This window comes from Hydra vulgaris, chromosome 12 (assembly GCF_038396675.1).
Source record: "Hydra vulgaris chromosome 12, alternate assembly HydraT2T_AEP".
Lineage (NCBI taxonomy): Eukaryota > Metazoa > Cnidaria > Hydrozoa > Anthoathecata > Hydridae > Hydra > Hydra vulgaris.
In genome coordinates, this window is record NC_088931.1 from 66,449,441 (window position 1) to 66,473,893 (window position 24,453).

The 24,453-nt window shown below is 28.5% G+C and overlaps 1 protein-coding gene across 2 annotated transcripts in view; it reads right to left on the reverse strand.

Moving 5' to 3' along the window:
• Positions 1-22,703, reverse strand: part of LOC105845880 (uncharacterized) — a 49,162-nt gene extending 26,459 nt beyond the window's left edge. Inside the window, exons 1-3 of one of the 2 annotated variants that reach the window (XM_065814191.1) lie at positions 22,488-22,703; positions 3,372-3,500; positions 2,303-3,265 (exon numbers count right to left, since the gene is read on the reverse strand). In XM_065814191.1, coding sequence (XP_065670263.1) covers positions 2,303-3,265; positions 3,372-3,500; positions 22,488-22,551 — 1,156 coding nt within the window. In that variant the 5' untranslated portion in view covers positions 22,552-22,703. The remainder of the gene's footprint in view (positions 1-2,302; positions 3,266-3,371; positions 3,501-22,487) is intronic. The other variant, XM_065814192.1, reaches the window with a different exon arrangement.
• Between the last annotated feature and the right edge of the window lie 1,750 nt (positions 22,704-24,453).

Genomic DNA, 24,453 nt, shown 5'->3' on the forward strand with positions numbered 1-24,453 from the left:
AATGGCAAAAACTAAAAGTTTCTTATAAATTTTTTTAATGATTTACTAATAAGGTATTAATTTGTTTAGTTTAAAAATGTTTGATGTATTGCATCTGTACACTCAATTTGTAGCTGGCATTGAACATAAAATTGAAGAAAATTTTCTACTTGTTCATGGCCCAACATAATTAACACATTCTTGAGTTTTCTAGTCTAACAAAGTTCTTGATAGATCTAATTTATCAGGGCTACAACCGTATTTATTGTTGATTAGGCTAATAAAGTATAGGTATTTTTCAACTTTTGTTTTAGAAAGAAGTTTTCAAATAATTTACCTTTTTAAATATTTTTTAAATGGCTTAGGCCTGGTGTAAAAAACATTCTAAAAAATATTCCAATATACCATAACTTAAAAAGTTTTCCAAAAAAACCAAGTAAATTAGATAGTCAAGCAGCTGTAACTTTATGTTTTCTGTAATCATGCTACTTTTTTGTATTTTGTTCTATGCTTATGTAATTAATACCATATCATTTTGGAGCCATGCGGTTACTGATGTCAATATTTACAATGTCAGTATTAAAAAGTTATCTACTAATGAGAAATATGCTGTGCCTTTTAAACCATCATATGTTCTTTGTACATCAGTATTTTCAGTCTTATTTCGAATGATATTAGCGACAATTTTGGTATAATTTTTAAAAGTGTTAGAAGAAGTTTCTTCAAGTATTATTATAACTTGAATCTTCCGTGAGTTTATTAATATAGAAATCAATGTTTTCAATTTTAGTATTATATGTGAAGTATAATTGGATCAAATAATGAGGTATTAAAACAAATATAATCTGATAAAACAAAGGCAGTTCTTTGTGAGTATTTATAACATAAATGTTGACAGACAAATGATTCACGTTCATTTTTCAATTCCATTTGTACAAAATAAACACGTTACAACTAAACAGCCATTTCTTAATAAGTGTTATTTCAATTTTTAAAAAATGATACATCTGTTTAAAAATACTTTAGTTCTGGATATGCTGATATAGCAATTGTCGTCTTTTTTATTTAGGACTCAGTTAATTTTAAAAAATGATTACACTTTGTAACTGTTCTGTGCAAGAAAGAGCCTAAATCTTTTCTTTTATAGTTTTCATTGTATTTAGTATTTTATCATTATTGTGTTTTAAAAAACACAAAAGTAAAAGTAAACCCAGTACACAACCTACTAGAACTAACAGGACAATAGAACTTCAATGTTCTATTTTAGGAATAAATCAATCAAAAAGTATAACAACTAATCTCAAATAGTCAATATATAATTTTATACTTATAGATTTAATGCATGTAACATTTAATTAGGTAACTATTTTATTTTGCAACTTTGAAGCATTTTTTATGTTTTTTCAGGAAGACGCAGTTCCCTTCCTTTTTATGGTCACAATATCTTCACCAATTTTCTTATCGTAAAACATCTTGTTTGATGACCATTCGGCTGTAATTTTCGGTATTTTAAGAGATACTTTATTAAAAATACATGTTTGCTATTTAATAACAATATTCAATAGCCTGTTAAGCTACCTTTTTTCTTTTAGCTTTGAAAAACATAAATACATTTGCATTTTCTTTCGCAATTCCTCGAAAGTATCCTTTTAATCATTTAGGTTTTTAATCATGATGAATTAAGAGCTAATAGTAGCAATTTTTAGTTGATTTTTTTCAATAACAAAGTAACCATCTTTACTTTTTTCCCTACATCGAATTAATTTCGAGACCAGGCCTCTGAAATAAATTTGGCTAATTAAGTATGAAAAAAATGGCGAATATTAGAGTTTTTTAGTGAAATTTTTTAAACTTAAACAGCGAATTTGAGCTTTTGTTGATTTTCAGACCTATGTTTTTATACGATTCTTAATCAGAATAAAATTCTCATAATCAGTAATAAAATAAAAAAAAGGGGGAGGGGGGGGGGAGGGAGAAACTGCAGTAGCGCCCAAAATGTCTATATAGATCCACTAAAACTCCGCTATAGAATGTTTGCGAGGTCATCACCAAAATGATTTTTTTAAATGACGCTTGAGTCTAAAACTTTATGTTACTTTATTATATGTAACACATTTACGAAGCGAGAGCATACTTTTTTTTAAATGTTGTTTTAAATAGAACCCTTTAAAATAGTTATGCAAGTAATATGTGTTGTAATATGTGTTGTAATATGTGTTGTAATATGTGTTGTAATTATGTGCGTAAAGTTAAATAAAGTAATAAATATGCATGCAGATTAAAAAAATAAAAAAAGTGTTATTGATGTTACAAAAAGTCTTACTAAGATGCGTAGGGTTGGAATGATGGCTATCCATAAATGACCAAGGAAAAGGCATCACGTGATGAATGTGACTTGGTTTTAGTATCGGTAAAGGAGGAGGAGAAGGCGGTGGAGAAGGATGCACTACTTCAAAACCATCTATATGCCAGGAAACAGGTATAAAATTTCCCAAATTTGAGGGTAAATATGCTACTGGAGGTGGTGGTGGTGGAGGCGGAGAATTTTGTTGGAAAGTACTTATTTTATTCCACGATAATGGAATTAACTGAAAGCCATTTGATATTGAAGGTGGTGCTGGAGGAGATGTTTGCAAAGAATTATCGGAAGAGTGTAAAGAGTGAACATGCCAGGCCAATGGAGAAACTTGCAATGGTGAGGAGCTTACCGGTATTGATGAGGAGGACACTGGTGGTGGTGGAGCTACTAATAGCAATGAAGGAGGCGGAGAGGAGGCAGGTGGAGGAAGTGCAGCAGGTAAAGGAATGGATACTGTTACAGAGGAAGGCGGTGGAGCTATAAAAAAAGTAGGGGTACGAAGAGGAGGTGGAGGGGGAGGGGGAGAAATTACAAAAGGAAAAGAATCAATAACACCATTAATACCACCACCTCCTCCATTCCCTCCTCCTCCTGCATTTAGACCAAAACCTCCACCTTGGCCTCCTCCAAAACCTCCTACCTTTCTATGATCATCGCTTTCTTCTATTTCTTGTCGTCCTTTATTAAACAATGCAAGTTCGGTTGACGGTACATTTTTGTCTTGAGAAAAAGTAGAACTCTCTGGCAAACTTAAAATATGAAGTGGAACTCTTATCGACTCTTTGTCAGAATCTGCAGGTGAAGGTTCTATTTTTTTAAGTTGATACAAATCTCCATTAGACGTTTTTTCTTGTGAATCATCAGATACTGGCATATGACGCAGAAGTTCAGATAAATATTTATTATTTTCACCAAAATTGTTTTGCCCTATAAAAAGAAATTTTATAGGGCAAAACTATTAATATATAAATTTTTTTTTCAAATGGTTCACGCATTTCATATAATTTAAAAATCCTAAAATAATTTCACATGCCTTGAGTAATAGTAATATTTGCTGGTATCACAATTTTTAAAGGTTCAATTGAATCAGCAGTGGACTGTTCTTCGGCTAATGGAGATAGCTGTGCATTTGTCTCGGTATTCGAACTGAAAGATACTTGACCTAAAATGTTATAAAAATTGAATGAAAGTTTACACTTTTAAAGTAACTTAGAGCAATAAAGCGTTTTTTTTTTTTTCATGGTACTTTGAAAAAAGTTTTAATCCGGAGAGCTATGCGTTGAAAATTTGCAGAAAGGTTATGCATTCTTTTAAAACTCTTGCTTATTTTACACGCAAATAAAATAATTCTTTAAAAATAAAAGTATTTAAAACTTTAAAAGTCTTAAATATTTTTTAATATTTATTAATAAAGAACAAAAGAACTGTTTTGATTAAAAAAAACTGTTTTAACGTTTTGAAATTGCAAAGCATAAAAAAATACAACGGATTTATTTTACAAAAAAACAACTTTTTTTTAGTTTATTTGGCTATATATACTTTATTAACGTGTAGTTTTATTTTTATCTTCTTTATTTTACCTTCTCTACCCTTAAGCACGCAGAAAATTACTACAATGCAAGATCTAAAAAAATATACACAGTTGTAAAAATATACACGATAAAATGTACATGTCTATATTTTCAGTTCTTATATAGTCTCTAAAAATCTCTTCAGAAACGAGCCAAAATTTTTTCGAGGGGTGATTCTATAGGTTTTGGCGACACTTTACAGCGACAATTAAAACTTATTAATTACGTTCTCAAGAAGAAATCGCATTTAAAGCTAAATAGACCAAAAACCTATATTTTTCAAATGTGTTTCCGCTGTCAAAAGTCACAAACCAACATTCCTATAGGGTCAAAATTAGGTTAATTGAGTTTTTGTATATATTTATTACTATTACTATTTTATTAGTATTGAAATATATTTTTGAACATATTTCAATACTAATAAAAAATCAAAAGAAATTGGCATTAAAATTTAATTCTTCAATATGGCATTCTTTAATACACAACTTTTTTCAAAAATATGTTCATATATTTGTAAATATATACACTAGGTTGACAATGAAAAACAAATTTAAAATTACCACTCCATTTTATGTTGTTCTCCATTTCAATGCAAATTCAAAAATGTCTTAAAAAGTAGTTTTTGACTTAAGTGCCTTATTTAAATATTGATTTTTAAAACATTTGTCATTTTTTCTATTTGTTTTTACTTTTTGTTAATATTAAGCTCGATTATTCTTTGTTAAGAACAAATAAAATGAATATTTCCTGCTCATTTTAATTTTAAAAAACTAATTAAATATCACATTTACAGATCAGGATGGAAAAAGCAAAAAAAAAACTTTTATTTTATATAATTTAGATGCAAGTGCCAGAAGACCGTTGTATCTACTTAAATAACCTATTCCCGAATTGCCACCTTATCAGCTCCCTACCAATGGAATAGTTTTAAGACATTACCAACAGCTTATCAGTTCTAGATCTAATCGATTTAAAAGCTTAAATACAAACTTTGCATGTGTAACTGGCAAAAATTTTGATTCGGTATGTAAAGAAAACACTACATGTCAGCGAGAAAATGAAAACTTCTCGAAAAAATAGAAAATCTTTGGAAACTTTGCGGATTTAGCAACAATTTAATTTCTGAATAAAAAATTCTTGAAAAATTTTTAAAACTTCACAAAAAATGTCAGCTTATGGTAAAACAACAAAAAATAGCTTAGAAGATATAAACCAAAAAACAAAAAGTTATACAGTTTTATGTAAAGACATTTTAACATTATTTTGTAATATGTGGATTTCTATAGTGATATAATATACTTAATTTTAATGTGTAGAGTATTTTATTATATAACTGTATGTAATCTTTTTTTGGAATATAATAAAAGGTTTTTTTGATATAGGCAAAGAAAACATAAAAAAACTAATTCGTCAGAGTATTGATACGCCTTGAAAAAAAAAGACTATAACCAAGGTCTTTCATTTATTGAAGATAAGAGGAATGAAAGAGTTCAGTTCATTAGTCACATTAGAGATAAGGAATTAGAAGCAAGAGTTGAAAGGTGAATGGAGAGATACGTAAGGTATGAAGAATACTGGAAGAAAATAGTGGCAGATGGCGCTTGTAAACATATAGTTGAAAATGAAGAAGATATCATTGTATGCCTTGAAGTAGGTAAATGCCTTTCAGCTTATTATGGCTTGGAAGTGAAACCCAATTGCAAATAAGCAAGTTTATGTTTAGAAGGTACTTATTTGCTGTAATTGTTGGTTGTTTATTTGCTGTAAATATCTATATATATATATATATATATATATATATATATATATATATATATATATATATATATATATATATATATATATATATATATATAATTATGTATATATATATATGTATACATATATATATGTATACATATATATATATATATATATATATATATATATATATATATGTATATATGTATACATATATATATATGTATACATATATATATGTATACATATATATATATATATATATATATATATATATATATATATGTATATATATATATATATATATATATATATATATATATATATACATACATATATATATATATATATATATATATATATATATATATATATATATATATATATATATATATATATATATATATAAATTAGTAAATTAGTAAAAAACACTTATCTAACTTTTTTTTCTATTTGAAGTTTCATCATTGCTGGATCATCATTGCTTTTTACTAATTTATTATTGCTCTGTTTTTTAAGAACATTGAGCACTCTATTTGTAAAATACACTAACATAATTTACATATATATATATATATATATGAGTTCATACACACACACACACACACACACACACACACACACACACACACACACACACACACACACACACACACACACACACACACACACACACACACACACACACACACACAAAAATATATATATATATATATATATATATATATATATATATACATATGAGTTTTAAAGCAGAGTGAAAACAGTTCTAGTTCTCTAAATACTTAAAGTTAATAAAGAAAAACAAACACATGCAACTGTCATTACTGATCATAACGGTATTATTAGAGATGACCTTATAGCAGCAACAATATGTTTAAGTGTACAAAAAGGGATCATTTACAGAGATCAAACAATAATTATTGTCGGTGCAATGAACTACTTAGGAGAAAAATAAAATTAAATAGAGAGACTGTAAGACAGAAGCGCTATAAAACTATAGCACACAAAGGTATTGAAATACGAGAAAACTATAGAGATGAATAAATAGGTAAAAAAAAAACTTGTTCTCCATATTAATGGTAAAGTAGTTAGCCATATTGAAGAAAAATTGAAACATAAATTAACCGTGACCGAATTGATGTTTCTGTTACAAGCCCAGAATTAGGGCATAAAGATCTTTTTATAGGAGTTGTACAAAGTAAAACTGGAAAAGCACTTGATCGGGTTTTAGTTATACAAAACATGTATGAGTATTTTGAAATACTCGACTACGCTTTTGCAGTTTGCACTGACACTACTGCCACAAATACAGGTAGATTGGATGGAACAATTATGCTTTTAACAAGAATTGTTAAAAAAACCACTGCTTTGGTTAATGTGTAGACATCATATTACACTACACGTTAAATAGGTTTACAAATCTATAACTAGGATTAAAAGCAAAGTCCCAAATAATAAAATTTATTCCGACTTAAGGAAGTAATGGGAGGAACTTTTGCCATTAATTTCTACTTCTGATGCTAAATATTGATTTAAAAGGTTTTTTGAGAAATCACTCACTTTTCGCTCAGGCATATACAGTTTGTATTTTGAAGCAAAGAGTTTTATAGAGCTTTCTTTGAACAAGACAACTTTTCCAAGGGACACCTTGTAGAATATCTTGCTTTTAATTTTAGCATAAACTCTGATAAGTTAAAAAATTTAAAATTTGCTCGTTTGCATGCACACATGCAAACATGCAGCTCGTTTTATTGCAGATTCAATATATCACCTAGCTCTTGAAAGTTCATCAAAGTAATCGATTATCTACTTAAACAACAAAAAGAAAATGTTTCTAAGATGTTTTTTATAATCGGAATTTTCCATGCATCCACGTTCTTGAAGTTTAGACTTGCTAGGCATTCTGTTTTAAATGACTTAAGAGCTTTCAATAACGCATAAAATTATACAAAAAGGTAGAACATTAAGGCAGGTAAGGCGCTGTTGAAGAATTAGCAAACTTACTCTTGGTACTTGTCTCCTTAAACAGTTATTATGGTTTTAGCTGATTCACGTCTAGATTTGCAAACTAAATCAAACATTTTAGAAACTTTACTTCAGCATAAAATGCCTAAATTCAACTTATAAACTTTGAAAAGCAAATGGTTGTTGTTCTCAATGATAACACTCAATTGAAAGATTTGATTACAGAGGAAAGTAGGTTTATTTTTATAAAACTGGATTTAGTTAGTGAGATTGAGGTTTGGTTATATATTATTCGTACTGAAGACAACTTAAAGGATCTTGAGTGTTACAATAACTTTTTTTTTTTTTAATCGAAAACCTAAAGGATCTTAAACAAGAACAAGAACAAGAGCAAGATATTTATTTTCCTCAAAATATACAATTATATAATTACAATAATATATTAATAAAAATAATAATATTAACAATAACAATAATAAAAATTAACAATAATAAAAATGATAAGAATATCTATAACATTATAAATAATAAAACCAAAATATAATTATTAAGAATAAATATAAATAATTGGTTGAGAAAGGAGTCACTCATGCAGAATTCTGATCAAAGGAGTGACACCAAATAATTAAATTATTAATATTAATTTAAAAAATAATAATAACAATAATAACTTTATTCATTAATATAATAAAAGTAACAGCAAAAATAGTAGTATTTATAATAATTGTAATAATAATAGTAGTTACAAAAACAGCAGTAATGAAAGTAATAAATATTAATGACAAAAACAATTGAATCTTACAATAACTTTGTTATTTTTTTTATTAAAAACTTGATTGTGCCGAAAGAAATATTGGAATAATCCAGTAATTTGTTGGCTCATCTCAAAACAAAGAACAGCGACAAAATATGCTATTAGTAATCAGACAACATCGCAAATTACTAATCTACAAATATTTCCTAGATAGAATTAAGCGATCTTTAATAAATGTAGATTAAAATATTTAGAAAATGTATTTATGCAGTTGTTTTTATTTTATATACCATTGTTTTTGAAATTATAACTCAAAAAGCAGGTAAAAATGTGTTATTGACATAAAACTCAAGTTTTACATAAAGCTCTTCCTCTTAGACTTTTAAGCTAAAAATTTTTTATGAACTTCTAAGTTAACATAGAACAGCTTTTTACATAGTGGTGTTTTAAATTCCAAAAATAGGTAAAAATTCAAAAAAAATTGTCACCCAAATATAAACTGAATTACTAATTAGCTTTAACCAATCAAAATTTGAGACTGTAAGTAGACATTCTGACAAAAATAAGTTAACACATACACAAAAATATACTATTACTGAGATTTTTCAGCTGATTAGAATGATAAAAAAAAGGGATACGGTCAGTTTCAGGAAGACTAATGTATTTTGGTTCCATTGTTATTAAGCTCAACCTGTAGCAGATTTTCTTTGAGTTTTGATTTGGCGACCCTACAGATTATATACGTTGGCAAGTATAAGAATATCTTGTAGATGGCTTAATGATGATTGATTTGAAATTGTGCAAGTGTGATATCTGTAAATTGATACTAGAATAAACTCGTTGTTGTTTGCTTTTACATAGATTGCAAATACCAGCTGGAATTTTTTTCACCATTAAATCAAAGTTACACTTAAAAATATCTCTTTTAATCAAAAAATCAGTTTTCTGGAATGTTGTTTGAAAATATATGCAAAATTTAAAGCTTAGAAAAGTTTATTTAGTTACTTTTAGCAGTGGAGACGCATTTTGAAAATAAAGTTTTTTGGTGTAATTAGGTAAAAATTTTAAATGCAGTTTCCTTCTGTGGACGTAACTAAAAATTTTTTAATTTTTACATTAAAGTGGTTTCCAATACCAATAAAATTACCCCAAGGAATTTTTCAGATTTTTTTTCCAAAGAGGTTAGGACTCCTTTTTGGGCAACTGTGTATACACGATAAACATTTTTAATTTTAGTAATATATATTTAACTTCTTCACAATTTTACAACAATAAAGTAATACTTTTTAACACTTTTTTAACCAAAACGGATCTGAGGGCACCCTGGAGTCAACATGTAAAAATCAGAAGCAGCCGAAAACCTCTTTAAGTTAAATGGCGGATTCCTTTAAAAATTTAAAACATGTTAATGAAATAGCTTAAGGAAGAGCTCCAACAATAGATTCAAACTGCTTTACACAAAACATAAACATTTGATTAAAAACCATAAATAACACATGATAAGCATAATTATATAAAATAATTATGTAGTTTTTGTTATTCTGTTGGTTTAAATGATCATACGACCGGAATAGTGATTATGCAAATTTCCAGTCTACTTTTTTATTCTATACAAAGTTTTAGTTTATATTTTAGTTTAAACTAAACTTTTAATGTAATAAAATTGCGTAATATTTTACGGCTGAGTATACAAAAACTTAGGGGTTCCTTCTAGAATTGCGTAATATTTAACTGGAGCCGTTAAATATTACGCAAACAACTTTACTTGCCTCAGAAACAAAGGATCTGTGGTTCAAAACCCACCTCTGAGCAAGTTTTGCGACATCGATTAGGAAGGAAGCATGAACTTCCAATTAAATGCTCATCCGCGGTGCTCTGTGATAAGTCCGTAAGGACTTCTTGGGACATCTAAATAAAATTAAAATTTTTTTTTTTTTTGATTAGATCTGGAGGAGGCGGTCGAAATGGCGGTTCAGTCGTAATTTTCAAAGATTTATTAGCTGAACTTTCAATAAAAGCTGACTTATGTTTATTTTCTTAAACTAAGGGTTTTCTGAATTAATGATTGCAAAAATTGAATCTTATAAGTTCCTAATGCTGCTCATGTATAAACGGAATGAAAGCATATTCAAGTAAAAACAAAGTTAATTAAGTTATTGAAAAAAACTACGGTTTTTATATTTCATAGGACATCTCCTCAAATATGGAAAACCTATTAACCCCAACCAAAGTTATACTATTTTAACTTTCAAAGATCTTAACTTTCAAACACGTCCTTTTAGATGTTGAATAAAGTCTCACTATGAACATAAGCGTCTTCAGATATAATACCAATAGGTAAAGTGTTCTTTTCTAAAATATTGGAGAAATGTTTGTTCTTAACTGTAACAAAAGTTTTAATAAAAGATTTTATTTAAAGATTTATTTAAAGATTTTACACTTTATTACATTAGAATGGTTACTTGTTTTTGAATATAAAATATTTTTTTAGTAAAGCAAAGTAGTATAAGTCACTCTCGATTAAAGATAATAGAAAAATTTTTTTTTATTAAATTTATTTTTTGTACTTTAGCTGCGTAAAAATTACTTAAAAGTTGAAAAACAGCATTGGGTAGTTCTTAACTACCCAATGCTGTGTGTTAGAAGGTTGATAACATAACTGCATGGTAGGCAGCTAAGTATCTTTTTAAAATAAACTATTATGAAATTAGTTTTTTAAATAGATATCACAAATTTTCAAATGCTGCATGAACTATTAGCTGAGCTCTGTGAGTACACACAACTCAGGGGTTCCTTCTAGAATTTAATTATATAGTTATTTGTGTCTTGTACTATTTTATTTTATATATATATATATATATATATATATATATATATATATATATATATATATATATATATATATATATATATATATATACATATATTTCTAGTTAATTTGGCAGCCAAACTGCCAAATGAGCTAAAACAAGGAAAATATATTGTTATTACTTATAGTTGAGTCAAACATGAGGAGCTAGATCAATTATTATTTTCAAGAAATCGACTGATCTCAAAGCAGCACTTGCTAATGCAATTTGAATTCCAATTTCATTTGGAAAGAGGCTATCTATTAAAACAACCAATTAATTTGGAAACAGCTTTCTGTTTCTTTGCATATAACACTTATGGTTGGTTTAATCAAACTTCCTATGTATTTGAATTTTAAAAAGCTATTTTGTTTTAAATGAAAAGGGAGGATATTTTTTTTTGAAGTCATTTTATCTACGTATCCAGCAATATATGGGATCAAAGTTTTTTTGTATTCAAATAGATTGTTGCAGTTTGGAATATCTGCATTATCGTGATCACTAGCTGTTGGTTCTCTTTCCAACAAATCATATTTTCTTATTAATTTAATTTCAGTAAAAGATATTTTAGTACTAAAATCACCAAAAGAGTCGTCTAAAACATATATATGAGTTTTATCTCTGATGCTGCAGTTTTCATTTGAAAATTGAACGGTACTTTGCATAAAAAGTTATTTATATGTGAATTGTTGGCAATTGATATTGCTGTTAAACATTTCTGCAGATCTCACAGCACCAAAAAAGAGCTCTAGATGGTTTTGACTGAACTTATATGATAATAAATAATTTAATGGTGAACCTTCTTTTTCAACCCAGTCAAGAAATACCTTGAGCAGATTAAATTGGTGCCAAATATCCAATGAAATCAGTTTTTCGATTATACAAGATCATTTGTGTAGCAGTAATCTCTTTAAGACTAATGATATTCTTTAGCAAATCATTTTCTTGAATTAATGTCATATAATCAATCTATTATGCAAATAAACTCAACAACATATTTATAAAATTATTTAACAGCTATTTACAGTTCATTAATATAAAAAAGTCTGCAAGCTGTAATATATAACCATAATACTTAACAGCAAGTAAGCAGGATATTTAATTAAAGTTAAGGAGATATTTCAAAGAGGAGGAAATGTTTTGAACATTTCTATATAAAGATATAAATAAATTTTTTTTAAACAAATGTATTTTTATATACATTTGTTTCTTCAATTGTATTGCGTGATTATCCTTCAAACTATAAGAAACTATTATTTACTTTTTATTTGTTTTAAAACTTATTATAAATAACTATAATTCAGACCTGGTTTTTTTTTACCAGTATAAGTGACACTTAATAATATTTTATTCAAATAGTTTATGCAATAATAGAATTCAAGTATAATATAATTCTAGAAGGAACCCCTAAGTTTTTGTATACTCACAGCACTCAGTTACAGTTCATGTAGAATTTGTACAAAATGGCATCTTGCTACAAAAAATAGAGAATATAGTAGTAGAGAATGTAGAGGGTAGAAATGATTGCCGTTTATCATACTGTTATGTTATTAACCTTCTAGCATACAGCGTCGGGAATTAAAAACTATAAGACTTATAGTTTTTAGTTCCCAAAAAAAATAATTTCTTTTTTTCTCTAAAATTTATAACATTCATTTGTTTTCTTTTATTTTTAACAAATTTATAAGCTTATTTAATTATTTTTTTTTGTAATTTAATATAGCCATTTAAAATGTATATCGGTTTCACCGCTAGGAACTAAAATCGCCGCCATCTTGGGAGGCCAATTTTAGCTTCAACTTTTTTCGGAAAAAACAATAGAACCAGCTATCCAGTTATATTTTGAGATCAGTGGTTGAAAACATATTTTTTAAAACATGCTTTTTGATATAAGACTTGTGATTAAAAAAGAATTTAAATTGTAAAAAAAAATTTATAGTAACTCAAAATAAACACGTGTCGTAAAATAAACACGTCGTAAACACGTGTCGTAAAAAAACGTCATAAAAATGTTACACCCGAAGGACATCATTTATTATGGATAACCGAAACCGATGTATTTTTTTAAGCGCAAAAAGTAAACTTAAGCGTATAAAATTGCGTTATTAATGTTAAAGAAAATAATTTGGCGTTTTAAATACAAGTCTTAATACATTTTCGTTATCACTCATTTTTAAGTTTTTTTTTGTTGAGTTGTTATATGAAAAGCCATCTTGCCCCATTCAATTTAAGTTTAACGTGACCAATATGGTCATGTTAAATTTAAATTTTGCAAAGAATTGCAGAAAATACTTTCTATGAACCATTTTTAGCATTAAAAAATCTATGATTCAATGCTTACTTCTGAATAACCAAAAATATGTTTTCTTTGCCACCACAAACAAAAACTGCAAGTTTTGCATAAAAAATGATGCCACTTAAATAAAAATAACTTTCTATTTTTTTGGAAACAGGTTTTTAAAGAAATTTAGGAATTGATGCTTAATCTTTAACAACATTTTTTGGATTTTTAAATTTTAAATAGAGTCAAATTTTTTTTTTAAACTTTGAAAAAATTCTATATATATTTGTCTGACGTAAAATATAGATCGAGATCTTGTTGTTCAAGTTGCAAAAGCATTATACTAGTTTAGTTGTTTTTCATAAAGAAAATTCTGTTTGATCTGCTCTAAGTTTTTCACGCTGTGACTTGTCACGTCGTAACACTTATAGTAATATTTTTTTATTCTAGCGCAAGAATATTATTTTATTATTTATATTGTTATTTTAAACAAATATTTACAAACTACTTGTGATTAAAAAAAGGCGATAAAAATGAGCAGTTATTTAAATTTAAATTTTTATAGTTTTTGTGTTATGTGTCTTAACTTTATGTCGTATCCACATTGCACAGTGGGCCAGAGGTGAGCAAAACCCTTCAAACCAAATTTTATATTGGAGTAATTTCTTTTTGTAATCTAGAGACCCCCAGCTCTCTGAAACTGGTATAACTTTTTACCTACTGTAATTTTTAAGCTTAGTATATCAATTTTACTTCAAAAATGACGAAATTTTAGGGATTATTCTCCAATCATCGCAATTTTTTGCGAAGCATCGTTATTTGACATAAGTATAAACATACAAATGTTGAGAGCTTGCTTCATGTCTGGAAGTTATCTCAAACACCAAAAAATACTGGATCTGTCACTGAAGAGAACATTTATTACTTGTATTTATGCATGCAAAAAGTTTTTATTTATGTAAAAGAAGAGTTTAGTTTAGTAAAGAGTTAAAATTGGTTTGTTTACGAGAAAAAAAAGTTTTTTAATTTCTCGCTGTGTTAAAAGCAAGACAACTAGATCATCTAGTACTTTTAGTTTTAATGTCGTCGAAATAACTTTTCTAAAATACTACTGTGATCAAAAAGTAAGGTGAATTTTTAATTTAAACTTCCCGCCTTATTCGAATTGTCCAATCTTTTTTATTTTTAAGTTGGTAGGAATGTCATTAACATTTGCGCCAAATTACATGTCAAACTCATAATTATTTTTTTTTTGTTTACGCTTGTTTCTGAAGTACCAAAAGTGCATTCGGTGATTTTCACGATGTCTAATTTTGTTGAGCAAAGAAGTGCTATTAAATTTTGTTTGCGGAATGATATCTCTGCTGCTGAAACGTATCGAATGTTGCAAAAGGCCTTCGGTGAAGAGACTATGTCTCAAAAAAATTTTTACAAGTGGTACAAAGACTTCAAAGAAGGCCGAGAACGTTTTGATGACTTGGAACGCTCCGGACGACCATCGACTTCGATTGATGATTGCCACATCAACAAAATCAAAGAATTGGTGCTTGCAAATCGTCGGTTAACCATTCGAGACCTTGTTGACATGGTTGGAATATCATTTGGGTCAGTGCAAGCGATTTTGAAGAATCATTTGGGCCTCAGAAGACTCAAATCACGTTTGGTGCCGAAATTTCTCAATTTCTTTGAAAAAGAGCGTCGCGTTAAAACGTGTGAAGCAATGCTTTCTGACTATCAAGACGTCTACAAACAAATTATTACTGGCGATGAGACTTGGGTCTACGCATACGACCCTGAAACAACCGACCAATCGAGTGAATACCGTGAAAAAGGCGAGCCGAGACCGAAGCAACCACGTCAAAGTCGCTCAAAAATCAAGGTCATGTTGACTGTTTTCTTTGATTATTGTGGTGTCGTGCACTACGAATTCCTTCCAACTGGCCAAACTGTCAACAAGGAATATTATTTAAGCGTTATGCGACGTTTGCGTGAAGCTATTCGCAAAAAGAGACCAGAATTATGGGCCAATAACTCTTGGATTTTGCACCACGATAATGCGCCTTCGCACACAGCACTGGTTCTTCGTGAATTTTTCGCCAAAAACTCTACCCATGTTGCTCCACAACCACCGTATTCGCCCGACTTAGCACCGTGTGACTTCTGGCTGTTCCCAAAGCTCAAGAGACCACTCCGGGGAAATCATTTTGAGTCCATTGAAGAGATCCAACGTGAATCGGCACGCGCATTGAAGGCTATCCCTACCGAGGACTTTTCGGCATGCTTCGAAGACTGGAAAAAACGTTGGCAAAAGTGCATTGGGGCCGGGGGGGATTATTTTGAGGGGGACGATACAGATTTGGAAGAATAAATAAAGATTTTTCATTTTATAAAAAAATTCATCTTACTTTTTGATCACAGTAGTATCATTTTTATCTAGAAAATTGTACTTTAAATGCATCAAATGTGTTTTGTTTATTTAAATAATGCCCATGAAATGGAAAAACAGTAATTTAATTGTGAAAAATAGTCATTTTACCCACCCTAATATTATTGTTTTAGACTAAAACAACAGAGAGCACAACATAATGAAATTCTCCAGGCCTCAAACAAATTATGATCTTATGATCAAATGATTTGCAGCTAGGTTACTAAGGTGTTCAGAATAAGAAGGAGTCAGGGAAAAGCCAAAGACTCCAATTAACCTGAGAAAGTCAAGGGCTCTTGATGTACTTATGTATGGTGTATGTCATCACCCAGATTCTTATAAATATATTTAAAAAAATATGTTAATAAAGTTAAACTTTATTGAACGTTATTTGTTTATGTTCACAATATCAAAGAAATTAGGTACATAAAATAAAAAAAATCACAAAAATATCTTGACAACCCATGACCACACCTACCTGTGCAATTATAACCACTCCTGGAGACCAAGTATGGCCATATTTAATTTTCCTGATACCTATTATTTATATTTAGACATACAACATGTACCATCTAATTGAAAAACCTTTGGAATATTCCAGGACCACCCTTGACCACCCCTAAAATTTTTTTATTTAGGTGCCCCAAGAAGTCCTTACGGTCTTGTCACAGAACACCGTGGAAGTGCATTTAACCAGGAAGTTCACGCCTCCTTCCTTACCGTGACGCGAAAATTTGTCCAGAGCTCGTTTCGAACCTGGATCTCCTGCTTACAAAGCAAGCGCTCTAACCACTGCGCCACGGCTGCAAAATGATCACCTAAATAACCATGACCACTCTTGAAGACCAAATAGGCCTAGTTTCAAATTCCCTGTCCGTAGTTACCTATATTTAAACATACAACATGTCACATCTAATTAAAAAACATCGGGACATCTTACGACCAACCTCGACCACTACTAAGATGACCGTTTGAGCGATCATGACCACTAAAGAACTTATATGCCCAGATTTAAATTCTCAGACAGCAGTTACCAATATTTAGATATACAGTATGTCCCATCTAATTTAAAAACCATCAAAAAACCCCATGACCACCCTTGAAAACCCCTAAAATAACAACTTGTTTAATCATGACCACTCCAAAATTAAAATGGAGCCCAAAAATGAAATCCTTGACCCTAAAAACCTCAATAAACATGTATCATATCTCTATATTTAACCAATAAAGTATTGGCCATTTTTAGACGATTCTGGCCCGCTGTGCACCGTAGCGGAAGTAACTTATTTTTAAAAAAATGTCCATCAGACACGATGTGTATTTTTGAAACCACGATACTTTGTACATTTTTAATATAAATTTTGAAAATATTCTGTCGACGTCTTTTTTTATAAAAAAAAGAGTTTAATGGGAAGGTCTTGAATTTTCGGTATTCAAGAAAGTAACTTCGAGAGATGATACAAACTTTAAATTTTGTAATATTGATTCTGGTATCAAATAAGAATGTTTTACAAAAAATTACAATGATTGTAGCCTGGGATCAATATACACCTGAAAAAACAAGACCTAATGTCCCAAATGTTGGGGGAAAAAAGTTTATTTTTCGTAGTATCTTAAAACTACTATTTTACGTTGATTCAACGTTGTATTTTACGTTGGCGAAACGTTGTATTTTAAGTTGATTAAACGTTATATTTTACGTTTGTACAACGTTATATATAACTTTTATCTGAATTAAATTTATTTGTTTTGTATTTATATATATATATATATATATATATATATATATATATATATATATATATATATATATATATATATATATATATATATATATATATATATATATATATATATATATGTATATATATATATATATATATATATATATATATATATATATATATATATATATATAATGCAGTGGTGGTGTAGTGGTAGAGCGTTCGCTTCATAAGCGAGAGGTTCTGAGTTCGATCCCCACCACGTCCTTTTGAGTTCGATCCCCATCTGATAGTACCAAGCTCAACTTGTTTCTCTGCGCAGCAGTCTTGTTTGTTAAGGTTCGTGTTTCGGAGTTATAGAGTTAAGAGAGGGTTATAACCACATTTAAGTAGCCTCCTCGTCTGTAGTGGCCTACTGGGCCTTGGGAAGGTGAATTAACGAAAAATATATATATATATATATAATCTTGAAATCGGCTTTTTGGTATATATTCAATTGTTTTCAATTAGATAATGGTTTAAACAACGCAAATTAATGTTTACATTTAAATTTATTTAATACATAAAATACAGCTGAAAGTCTGAATTTTTAAAATAATCTTTACAAGCGGCTTTGTAAGCATTAGCTGATGAACGAATACTTCCAAGAATTCTGAGTTCACCGTGGGTTTGAATACCTTTCATTTTTTCTTTGCTAATGTTATGCTAAGGACAAGGATGTGTTGATGTTGCACTTTCAATTCCAAAAAAATACAATGGATATTTTCATATTAAAAGCAAAAAAGAATTTGAAGTCATTTAGCTTTAAAATTGTTAAAATTTTATCAAGATTTCAATGAGACTTAGTTACGTTTTTTGTTAAGCCAATAATAAACCATTTGTTAACGCTACTATCTTGGTATTTTTCGTTACCTAATCCTAATTAAAAGCTAAACTTTTTTTTTTGACATAACATTCTGTCACTTTTTAAAAATATTTAAACAAACTTTTCAAAATCCGCTCCAACGTTAATGTCCAACTTTAATGTTAACCTTTAGAATGTAATCATTTCACAATTTTCTCACCTTTATTACTGTCTCAACAATCTATTGATGTTTTTACAATAAACCAATTTTCAGGAATCATTTTGAAAATTATTTCTGTAACATCAAATAATCATTTAAAAACCTATTTTCTTTACATAATTTCTCTCTTACATTTCTTTCAAATAAGTCTCTTTCCTTCCAAATTTAAAAAATAATAACTCAGGGCAGGGAGGGAGCATGTGCTCTCCCCCACCCCTCCCCCCTATCCACCCCCCAACCCACCCACACATACACACACACTTTTTTCTAAAGATTTTTTTTTCAGAGAAAATTCTAGATATAGACAGTTGTGCCCCTCCACTTCGAAACCCGTGTCGTCGGCCATGGAACTTAGCCTAGGAAAAAAAGTTCAATAAAATTTCTATGAATTTTTAAAACATATGGCTTATAGAAATTTTATATAACTCCCTGTCTATTACTGAGTCCACAAGTGTTATAAATTTATTTATTTCCGAAATCGGTATTTTTTCAATTGAAAAAAGCCCTTTTGTAGGGGTTTTCGATTTTTCAGCTGCTTCTGCTGTACCTTTGGCTGAAACCTTGTTTTAGTTCCCTGCTTCTCGAATCTTCTTTTCAATACTTTTGAGCATTGAAGTTTGGTATCTCGTGTATTTGAATATATCAACAGAAATTTACATCTATGTTTTCAGTATTCGTATATCAGGTATTTTATATAAATTTCAAGTTTAAGAAGTTGAACCAAGAATAAAAGGTTCGCCCTACCTTTTTCAAGTTCTTCGGCTAATCTCTCTCTTCTCGTTGCTAGAGTGAAAGGACGGGGTTATACAATTACAACACTGGTCCTTTTATATATTTTTATTGTTCCAGGTGATAATCCCTTTACTCTTCTTAACTTGATTGACCCTCTATTTTCAGATGTTGATCCTGGATTATTTGTAATTCAAGCAATTTCGCAGATGTCACAGACATGGAATTATTGATTTCTGGTTAGAATACTAACTTTTACTTTAGAGAAATCGGTTTACTCAGAATAATGTTTTTATCTCCTTTCTCAAGTCTTTCTAATGCTTTTCAACATTTAGTACATATGCCATTTGGAAAGTTTTCATTGTTCAAATCAATTGATTTCAAAAAGAACTTATGTATACCGTTCAATGTCACACTTCCTTTTTAAACTTCTGTCATTCCTGATCCTTTTGAAAAACAAATTAGGCAGACTAAGGCTCTATTACTTTTTATGAAATTTTTTAATATTTATCTAATTTTGATAAAAGTGTTACAAAAAAAGCATAATTTTACATTTTCAGCATTTTTTATAGTTTTTTATTTGCGGATAAGTTTATAAGACATTCTCAAAAATTAAGAATACTACAAGAGGAAAAATAGCTCCGATCGGAAATAACGATTTATTAGAAAGAATGAGGAACGCTTGTGAGCACATTAGGGTGGTTCGAAAACAACTTTTTTTAACATAGTCTGCTGCACTTAACTAAATGTGTTCTATATAATACAAAAACACTAGGTTTAAAATTTTTTTGAACAAAAAATGTTTTTAGAGGTGCCTCAAGACCCTTTAAATTTGACAGGTCCCTAATATTTTGAAAAAAAAAGTTTTTCTAAAGTATTTCAACCTTGTACTCAAAAGAAGCAAAATTATATAAAAACTTCAAAAATAATAATCAATTTACGTAAAAATATTTTTTAAGTTATAATCGCCTAAAAACCATTGTTTTTAAGATGAAAATAAAAAAAGTCAATATTTTTAAGTTTTTTTAAAATTGATTATATATATATATATATATATATATATATATATATATATATATATATATATATATATATATATATATATATATATATATATATATATATATATATATATATATATATATGTTAAATTTGATTAAAACGGCTGCGTTATAAACTTTTTGTTTTAAATATATTTTGATGTAATTATATATAATTACAGTTTTATATAATTAAAGTTTATACGCAGCCGTTTTAATCAAATTTAACAAATATAAATATCGTATAACAAGAATATGATTTTAAAAGATATATATATATATATATATATATATATATATATATATATATATATATATATATATATATATATATATATATATATAATGTATATAAATAAAATATTTCTGAAAATATCATTTTTTTCTAATGAGCCTTTATTGATTAAACACAATGTAAAATGAAAAAGTTTGATAAGTGATTTTTTACTAATTTTAATTAAATTTAATTACTAGCGATTCATAACATGCATTATAAAATTGATATCAATTTTAAAATCGTTAGATTGAATGCAAAAAACCACCAGATTAAATGCAAAAACTCGCCAGAACATCTCTACTGCTTGTAAACCGTCTTGTACACCTGGTAAAGCATACATGACAATTCTTCTTATAAAAAATCCACTCTTTTTAAGCAACTTGCAATAGAGTTTAATATAGATTTTCCAGGTATTAACCTCACACATGCACCTAACACTAATGCTCTTAATGATGAAACGAAGGTATGCGTTACAAGTTTTTTTGAGCGCCCGAAAAAAAAGATACCATTGTTTTAAAAAGTAATAAAGTAAAAAAGAAAATGCAAAAAAGGAATTTCACAATAACTTTAAGTGAAGCATATCAAATATTCAAAAATGAACACATTTATTTCTCAATAAGTAAATCCAAGTTTTGCTAGTTTGAGACTGGGCCATTTAATTTTATTAAGCTTAATGCCAAGAAATATTTGTTCATGTCAAACATTATCTGGATACTCAAAGCATTTCAAAACATCAATATAAAAGTTCCCCATTATAGGCATGCTTTATCAACTATTTTAATGTGTGACGAGAAAAATAATAATTATTAAAATAATCTTTGTGAAACTTGTAAGGATGTTACTGCTTGAATGCTAACACAAATTGAAAATGGAAGTAATTTGTTATTTTTATGCAACCTTTTAAAGCGTATACCTCGTTTTTAACTTCAAGTGCTGATGATTTTGGAGTCTTATGCCTTTGAAATCTGATGTTTTTGAAAAGAAAGAAAAATCAAACGTCACACAGACAACGTGGAATGGCCGTCATTATTATTGACAGTATCTTTATAAAATTACGAAATGCAACTTAATGCAATTATCAATTGTATTTGGAAACATACAGCTTTGCCATTTAATCACATTAAGTGATATATAACATTTTTGAATGATGGTAGAGATATCAAAGATTGGTTATAAAAGTGGCTACAAATTTTTTTAAGTTTATTAAATAGATTTTTTTGCGCATGAAATCCTAACACATAACGATTTTCGTGTCGAAGGAAAGGCAAACCTAAAAATTCTCAATTCTCCAGAAAATTATATAAAAAAATGTAAATCTAATTTTTTTTATTGACATCGAAAAACCCCATTGTATAAAATTCAACTGAGAAGTTCAATCAGCGCTGAAAAAGACTAAACCATAATAAATCTAAATAATTTTAGTTTTGGTCAGATTGCTTAAAATTAATCAAATTTTTTTAAATAATATTTTGAAAATCTCTATTACAACAAAATAATTACAAAGAACATATCATTCTTTTAAATACAAATTTAACGGTTAAGAATGGCAGATGTAAAAGGTATACTATTATGCCTTTATATAACAATCGTTACCTTAAACCTTTATCTCTTGGTTATGCATCAAATAAGATTTCAAAGTTCCATTTAGCATAGCTTTCCGAATGTTAACCTTTATTTTGACTTTCTTTTTTCGAGTAAAAAAAAACATCATAAGATTTCATATTTACCTTTTGGAAATGCAGCATTTTTATTGAGTGACAATGCTAAAAAAATCACTAATATGATGTTCATGTTTAATCTTTAGTCTGGTTTCTCTTTACACAACATTGTAAGTAAAAAAAAGCAAAGTTGAACAAGCTGCTAGCATATAAAACAAACTTTTTGATGTTTAGCGCTTTTCAGTTAAAATGCGCATATAATTTATCATCCTCAAAATGAAAAACGTTTAAAAAAAAGTCGAACGGAAGATGTCGGTAAAGATTCAACTTATTTAATTAACCAACCGTGAAACAAAAATGTTAAGGCGTATTTCCCTATATTGCTTAAATATCTTAATGGTTTATGATATAATATAAAAAATAACATATACGCATTATTCTTAATTATTATAATAATCTTATTTATCGTTCCATGTTTCAATATTATTATAATACAAGTCGAAAGTTAATTGTATATATTGTTAATTATTTCAGCTAACTTTCGACTTGCTGCCAACCAGTTTTCAAACTTCTTTATAATATCATTCTAACTATTTATTTCCTTTCTTTGACACTTAAATACCTTTGAAATAAAGTTACAATTGGTCCGCGGTTGCAGGTTGCAACATTCTTGGAATGAGGTCTTTGTAAGGTATATAGCTGGAAGAAAATAAACCACATTACCCATATAACAAGAAAAACACCATTCTGGTTTCACCATGGAAAACATTACTTTTTTAGCAAAAATCCTTTTGTTGAGCAAGCGATAACTATGTGTAAGGTTTTAGGGTTTGAAAAGCTCAGTTAATTTGACAATAACTCAATGTAACTCAACTAATACTAACAGTAAAGTGCAGAACACTTTGAGATAAAGTTAGTAGCGACTAAATTGTGTTACTCGGATTAGTTACAGCATTTCAGATTGAATTTATGCTTTAAATTTACAAGTATAACTTTTAATATGCGCATTTAAAGTGTGTATCTGCTCTTACATTTTTTTTTCTCATACCGGCTACTAAGACTTTATATTAACAAGTTAGTAAGTTCATTCCTTCTTTCTTATTGGTGCTACCAATATGGCCAGAGATAACATCAAATCTTGGACATCATGATTCTAAAGCAAGCGTTCTAACCTCCGCGACACGGTTACTCAATCTTGAAATTAGATCAAAGTTTAATGTTTTAAATTTCATGTTTAAATTTCGGTGCTTATAATATTTATAACTTAATACTGTTACATATAACACAATTAAGTTATAGATATTATTACTATATAGAAAAATATGTTTTATATTTATTTTATAACAAATCAATATGGTATAAATTAATCAATAATTGATAAAATCTTTATTCTTAAAGTACAAGGTATATGTAATTGTAGCTATTAAAAAGATTTTAGAATAATCTTTGTGATACCTAGGTATTTTGTAACTGTTTTCCTAGAATTGATTATAGTTAACTAAAATCACAAAAAGAAATAATAATAATACTAATAAAGTTTACTAAAGTTAAAAAAAACTTACAACTACTGTCAAACACCTTTTGAAATGACCTTTACGTTCAGAGTTGGCAAGTTATTATACGTAAGCGTAGTGTCAATTACAAAAATTTAGATATATAAAGAGGGCTACCAGCAATTTTTTTGCAGTTATTTAGGTACTCCTAGAAGTCTTTACAATCTTATCACAAAGCACCATGGGAGAGCATTTAACTAAAAGGTCATGCCTCCTTCCGTACCAGTGTCACTTGTTGGGCTAAAACCAGTGCCAACCTCTGATGGTTAGAGTTCTGAGCCGGAACCACTGCGCAGCCATGGCCACGGCTGCTCATTTATTAGTCAGGAACAACATTGGTATAACTTTAGATAATAGATTTGTTTATTTAACTAAAATGCTTAATTTAAAGATGAAAGTTTATATTTTTGAATTTCTAATTGCGACTCTCGCGCAGGAAAAGACACTATAGTTTTCCTTAATAGTTTAATTATGCTTTTATA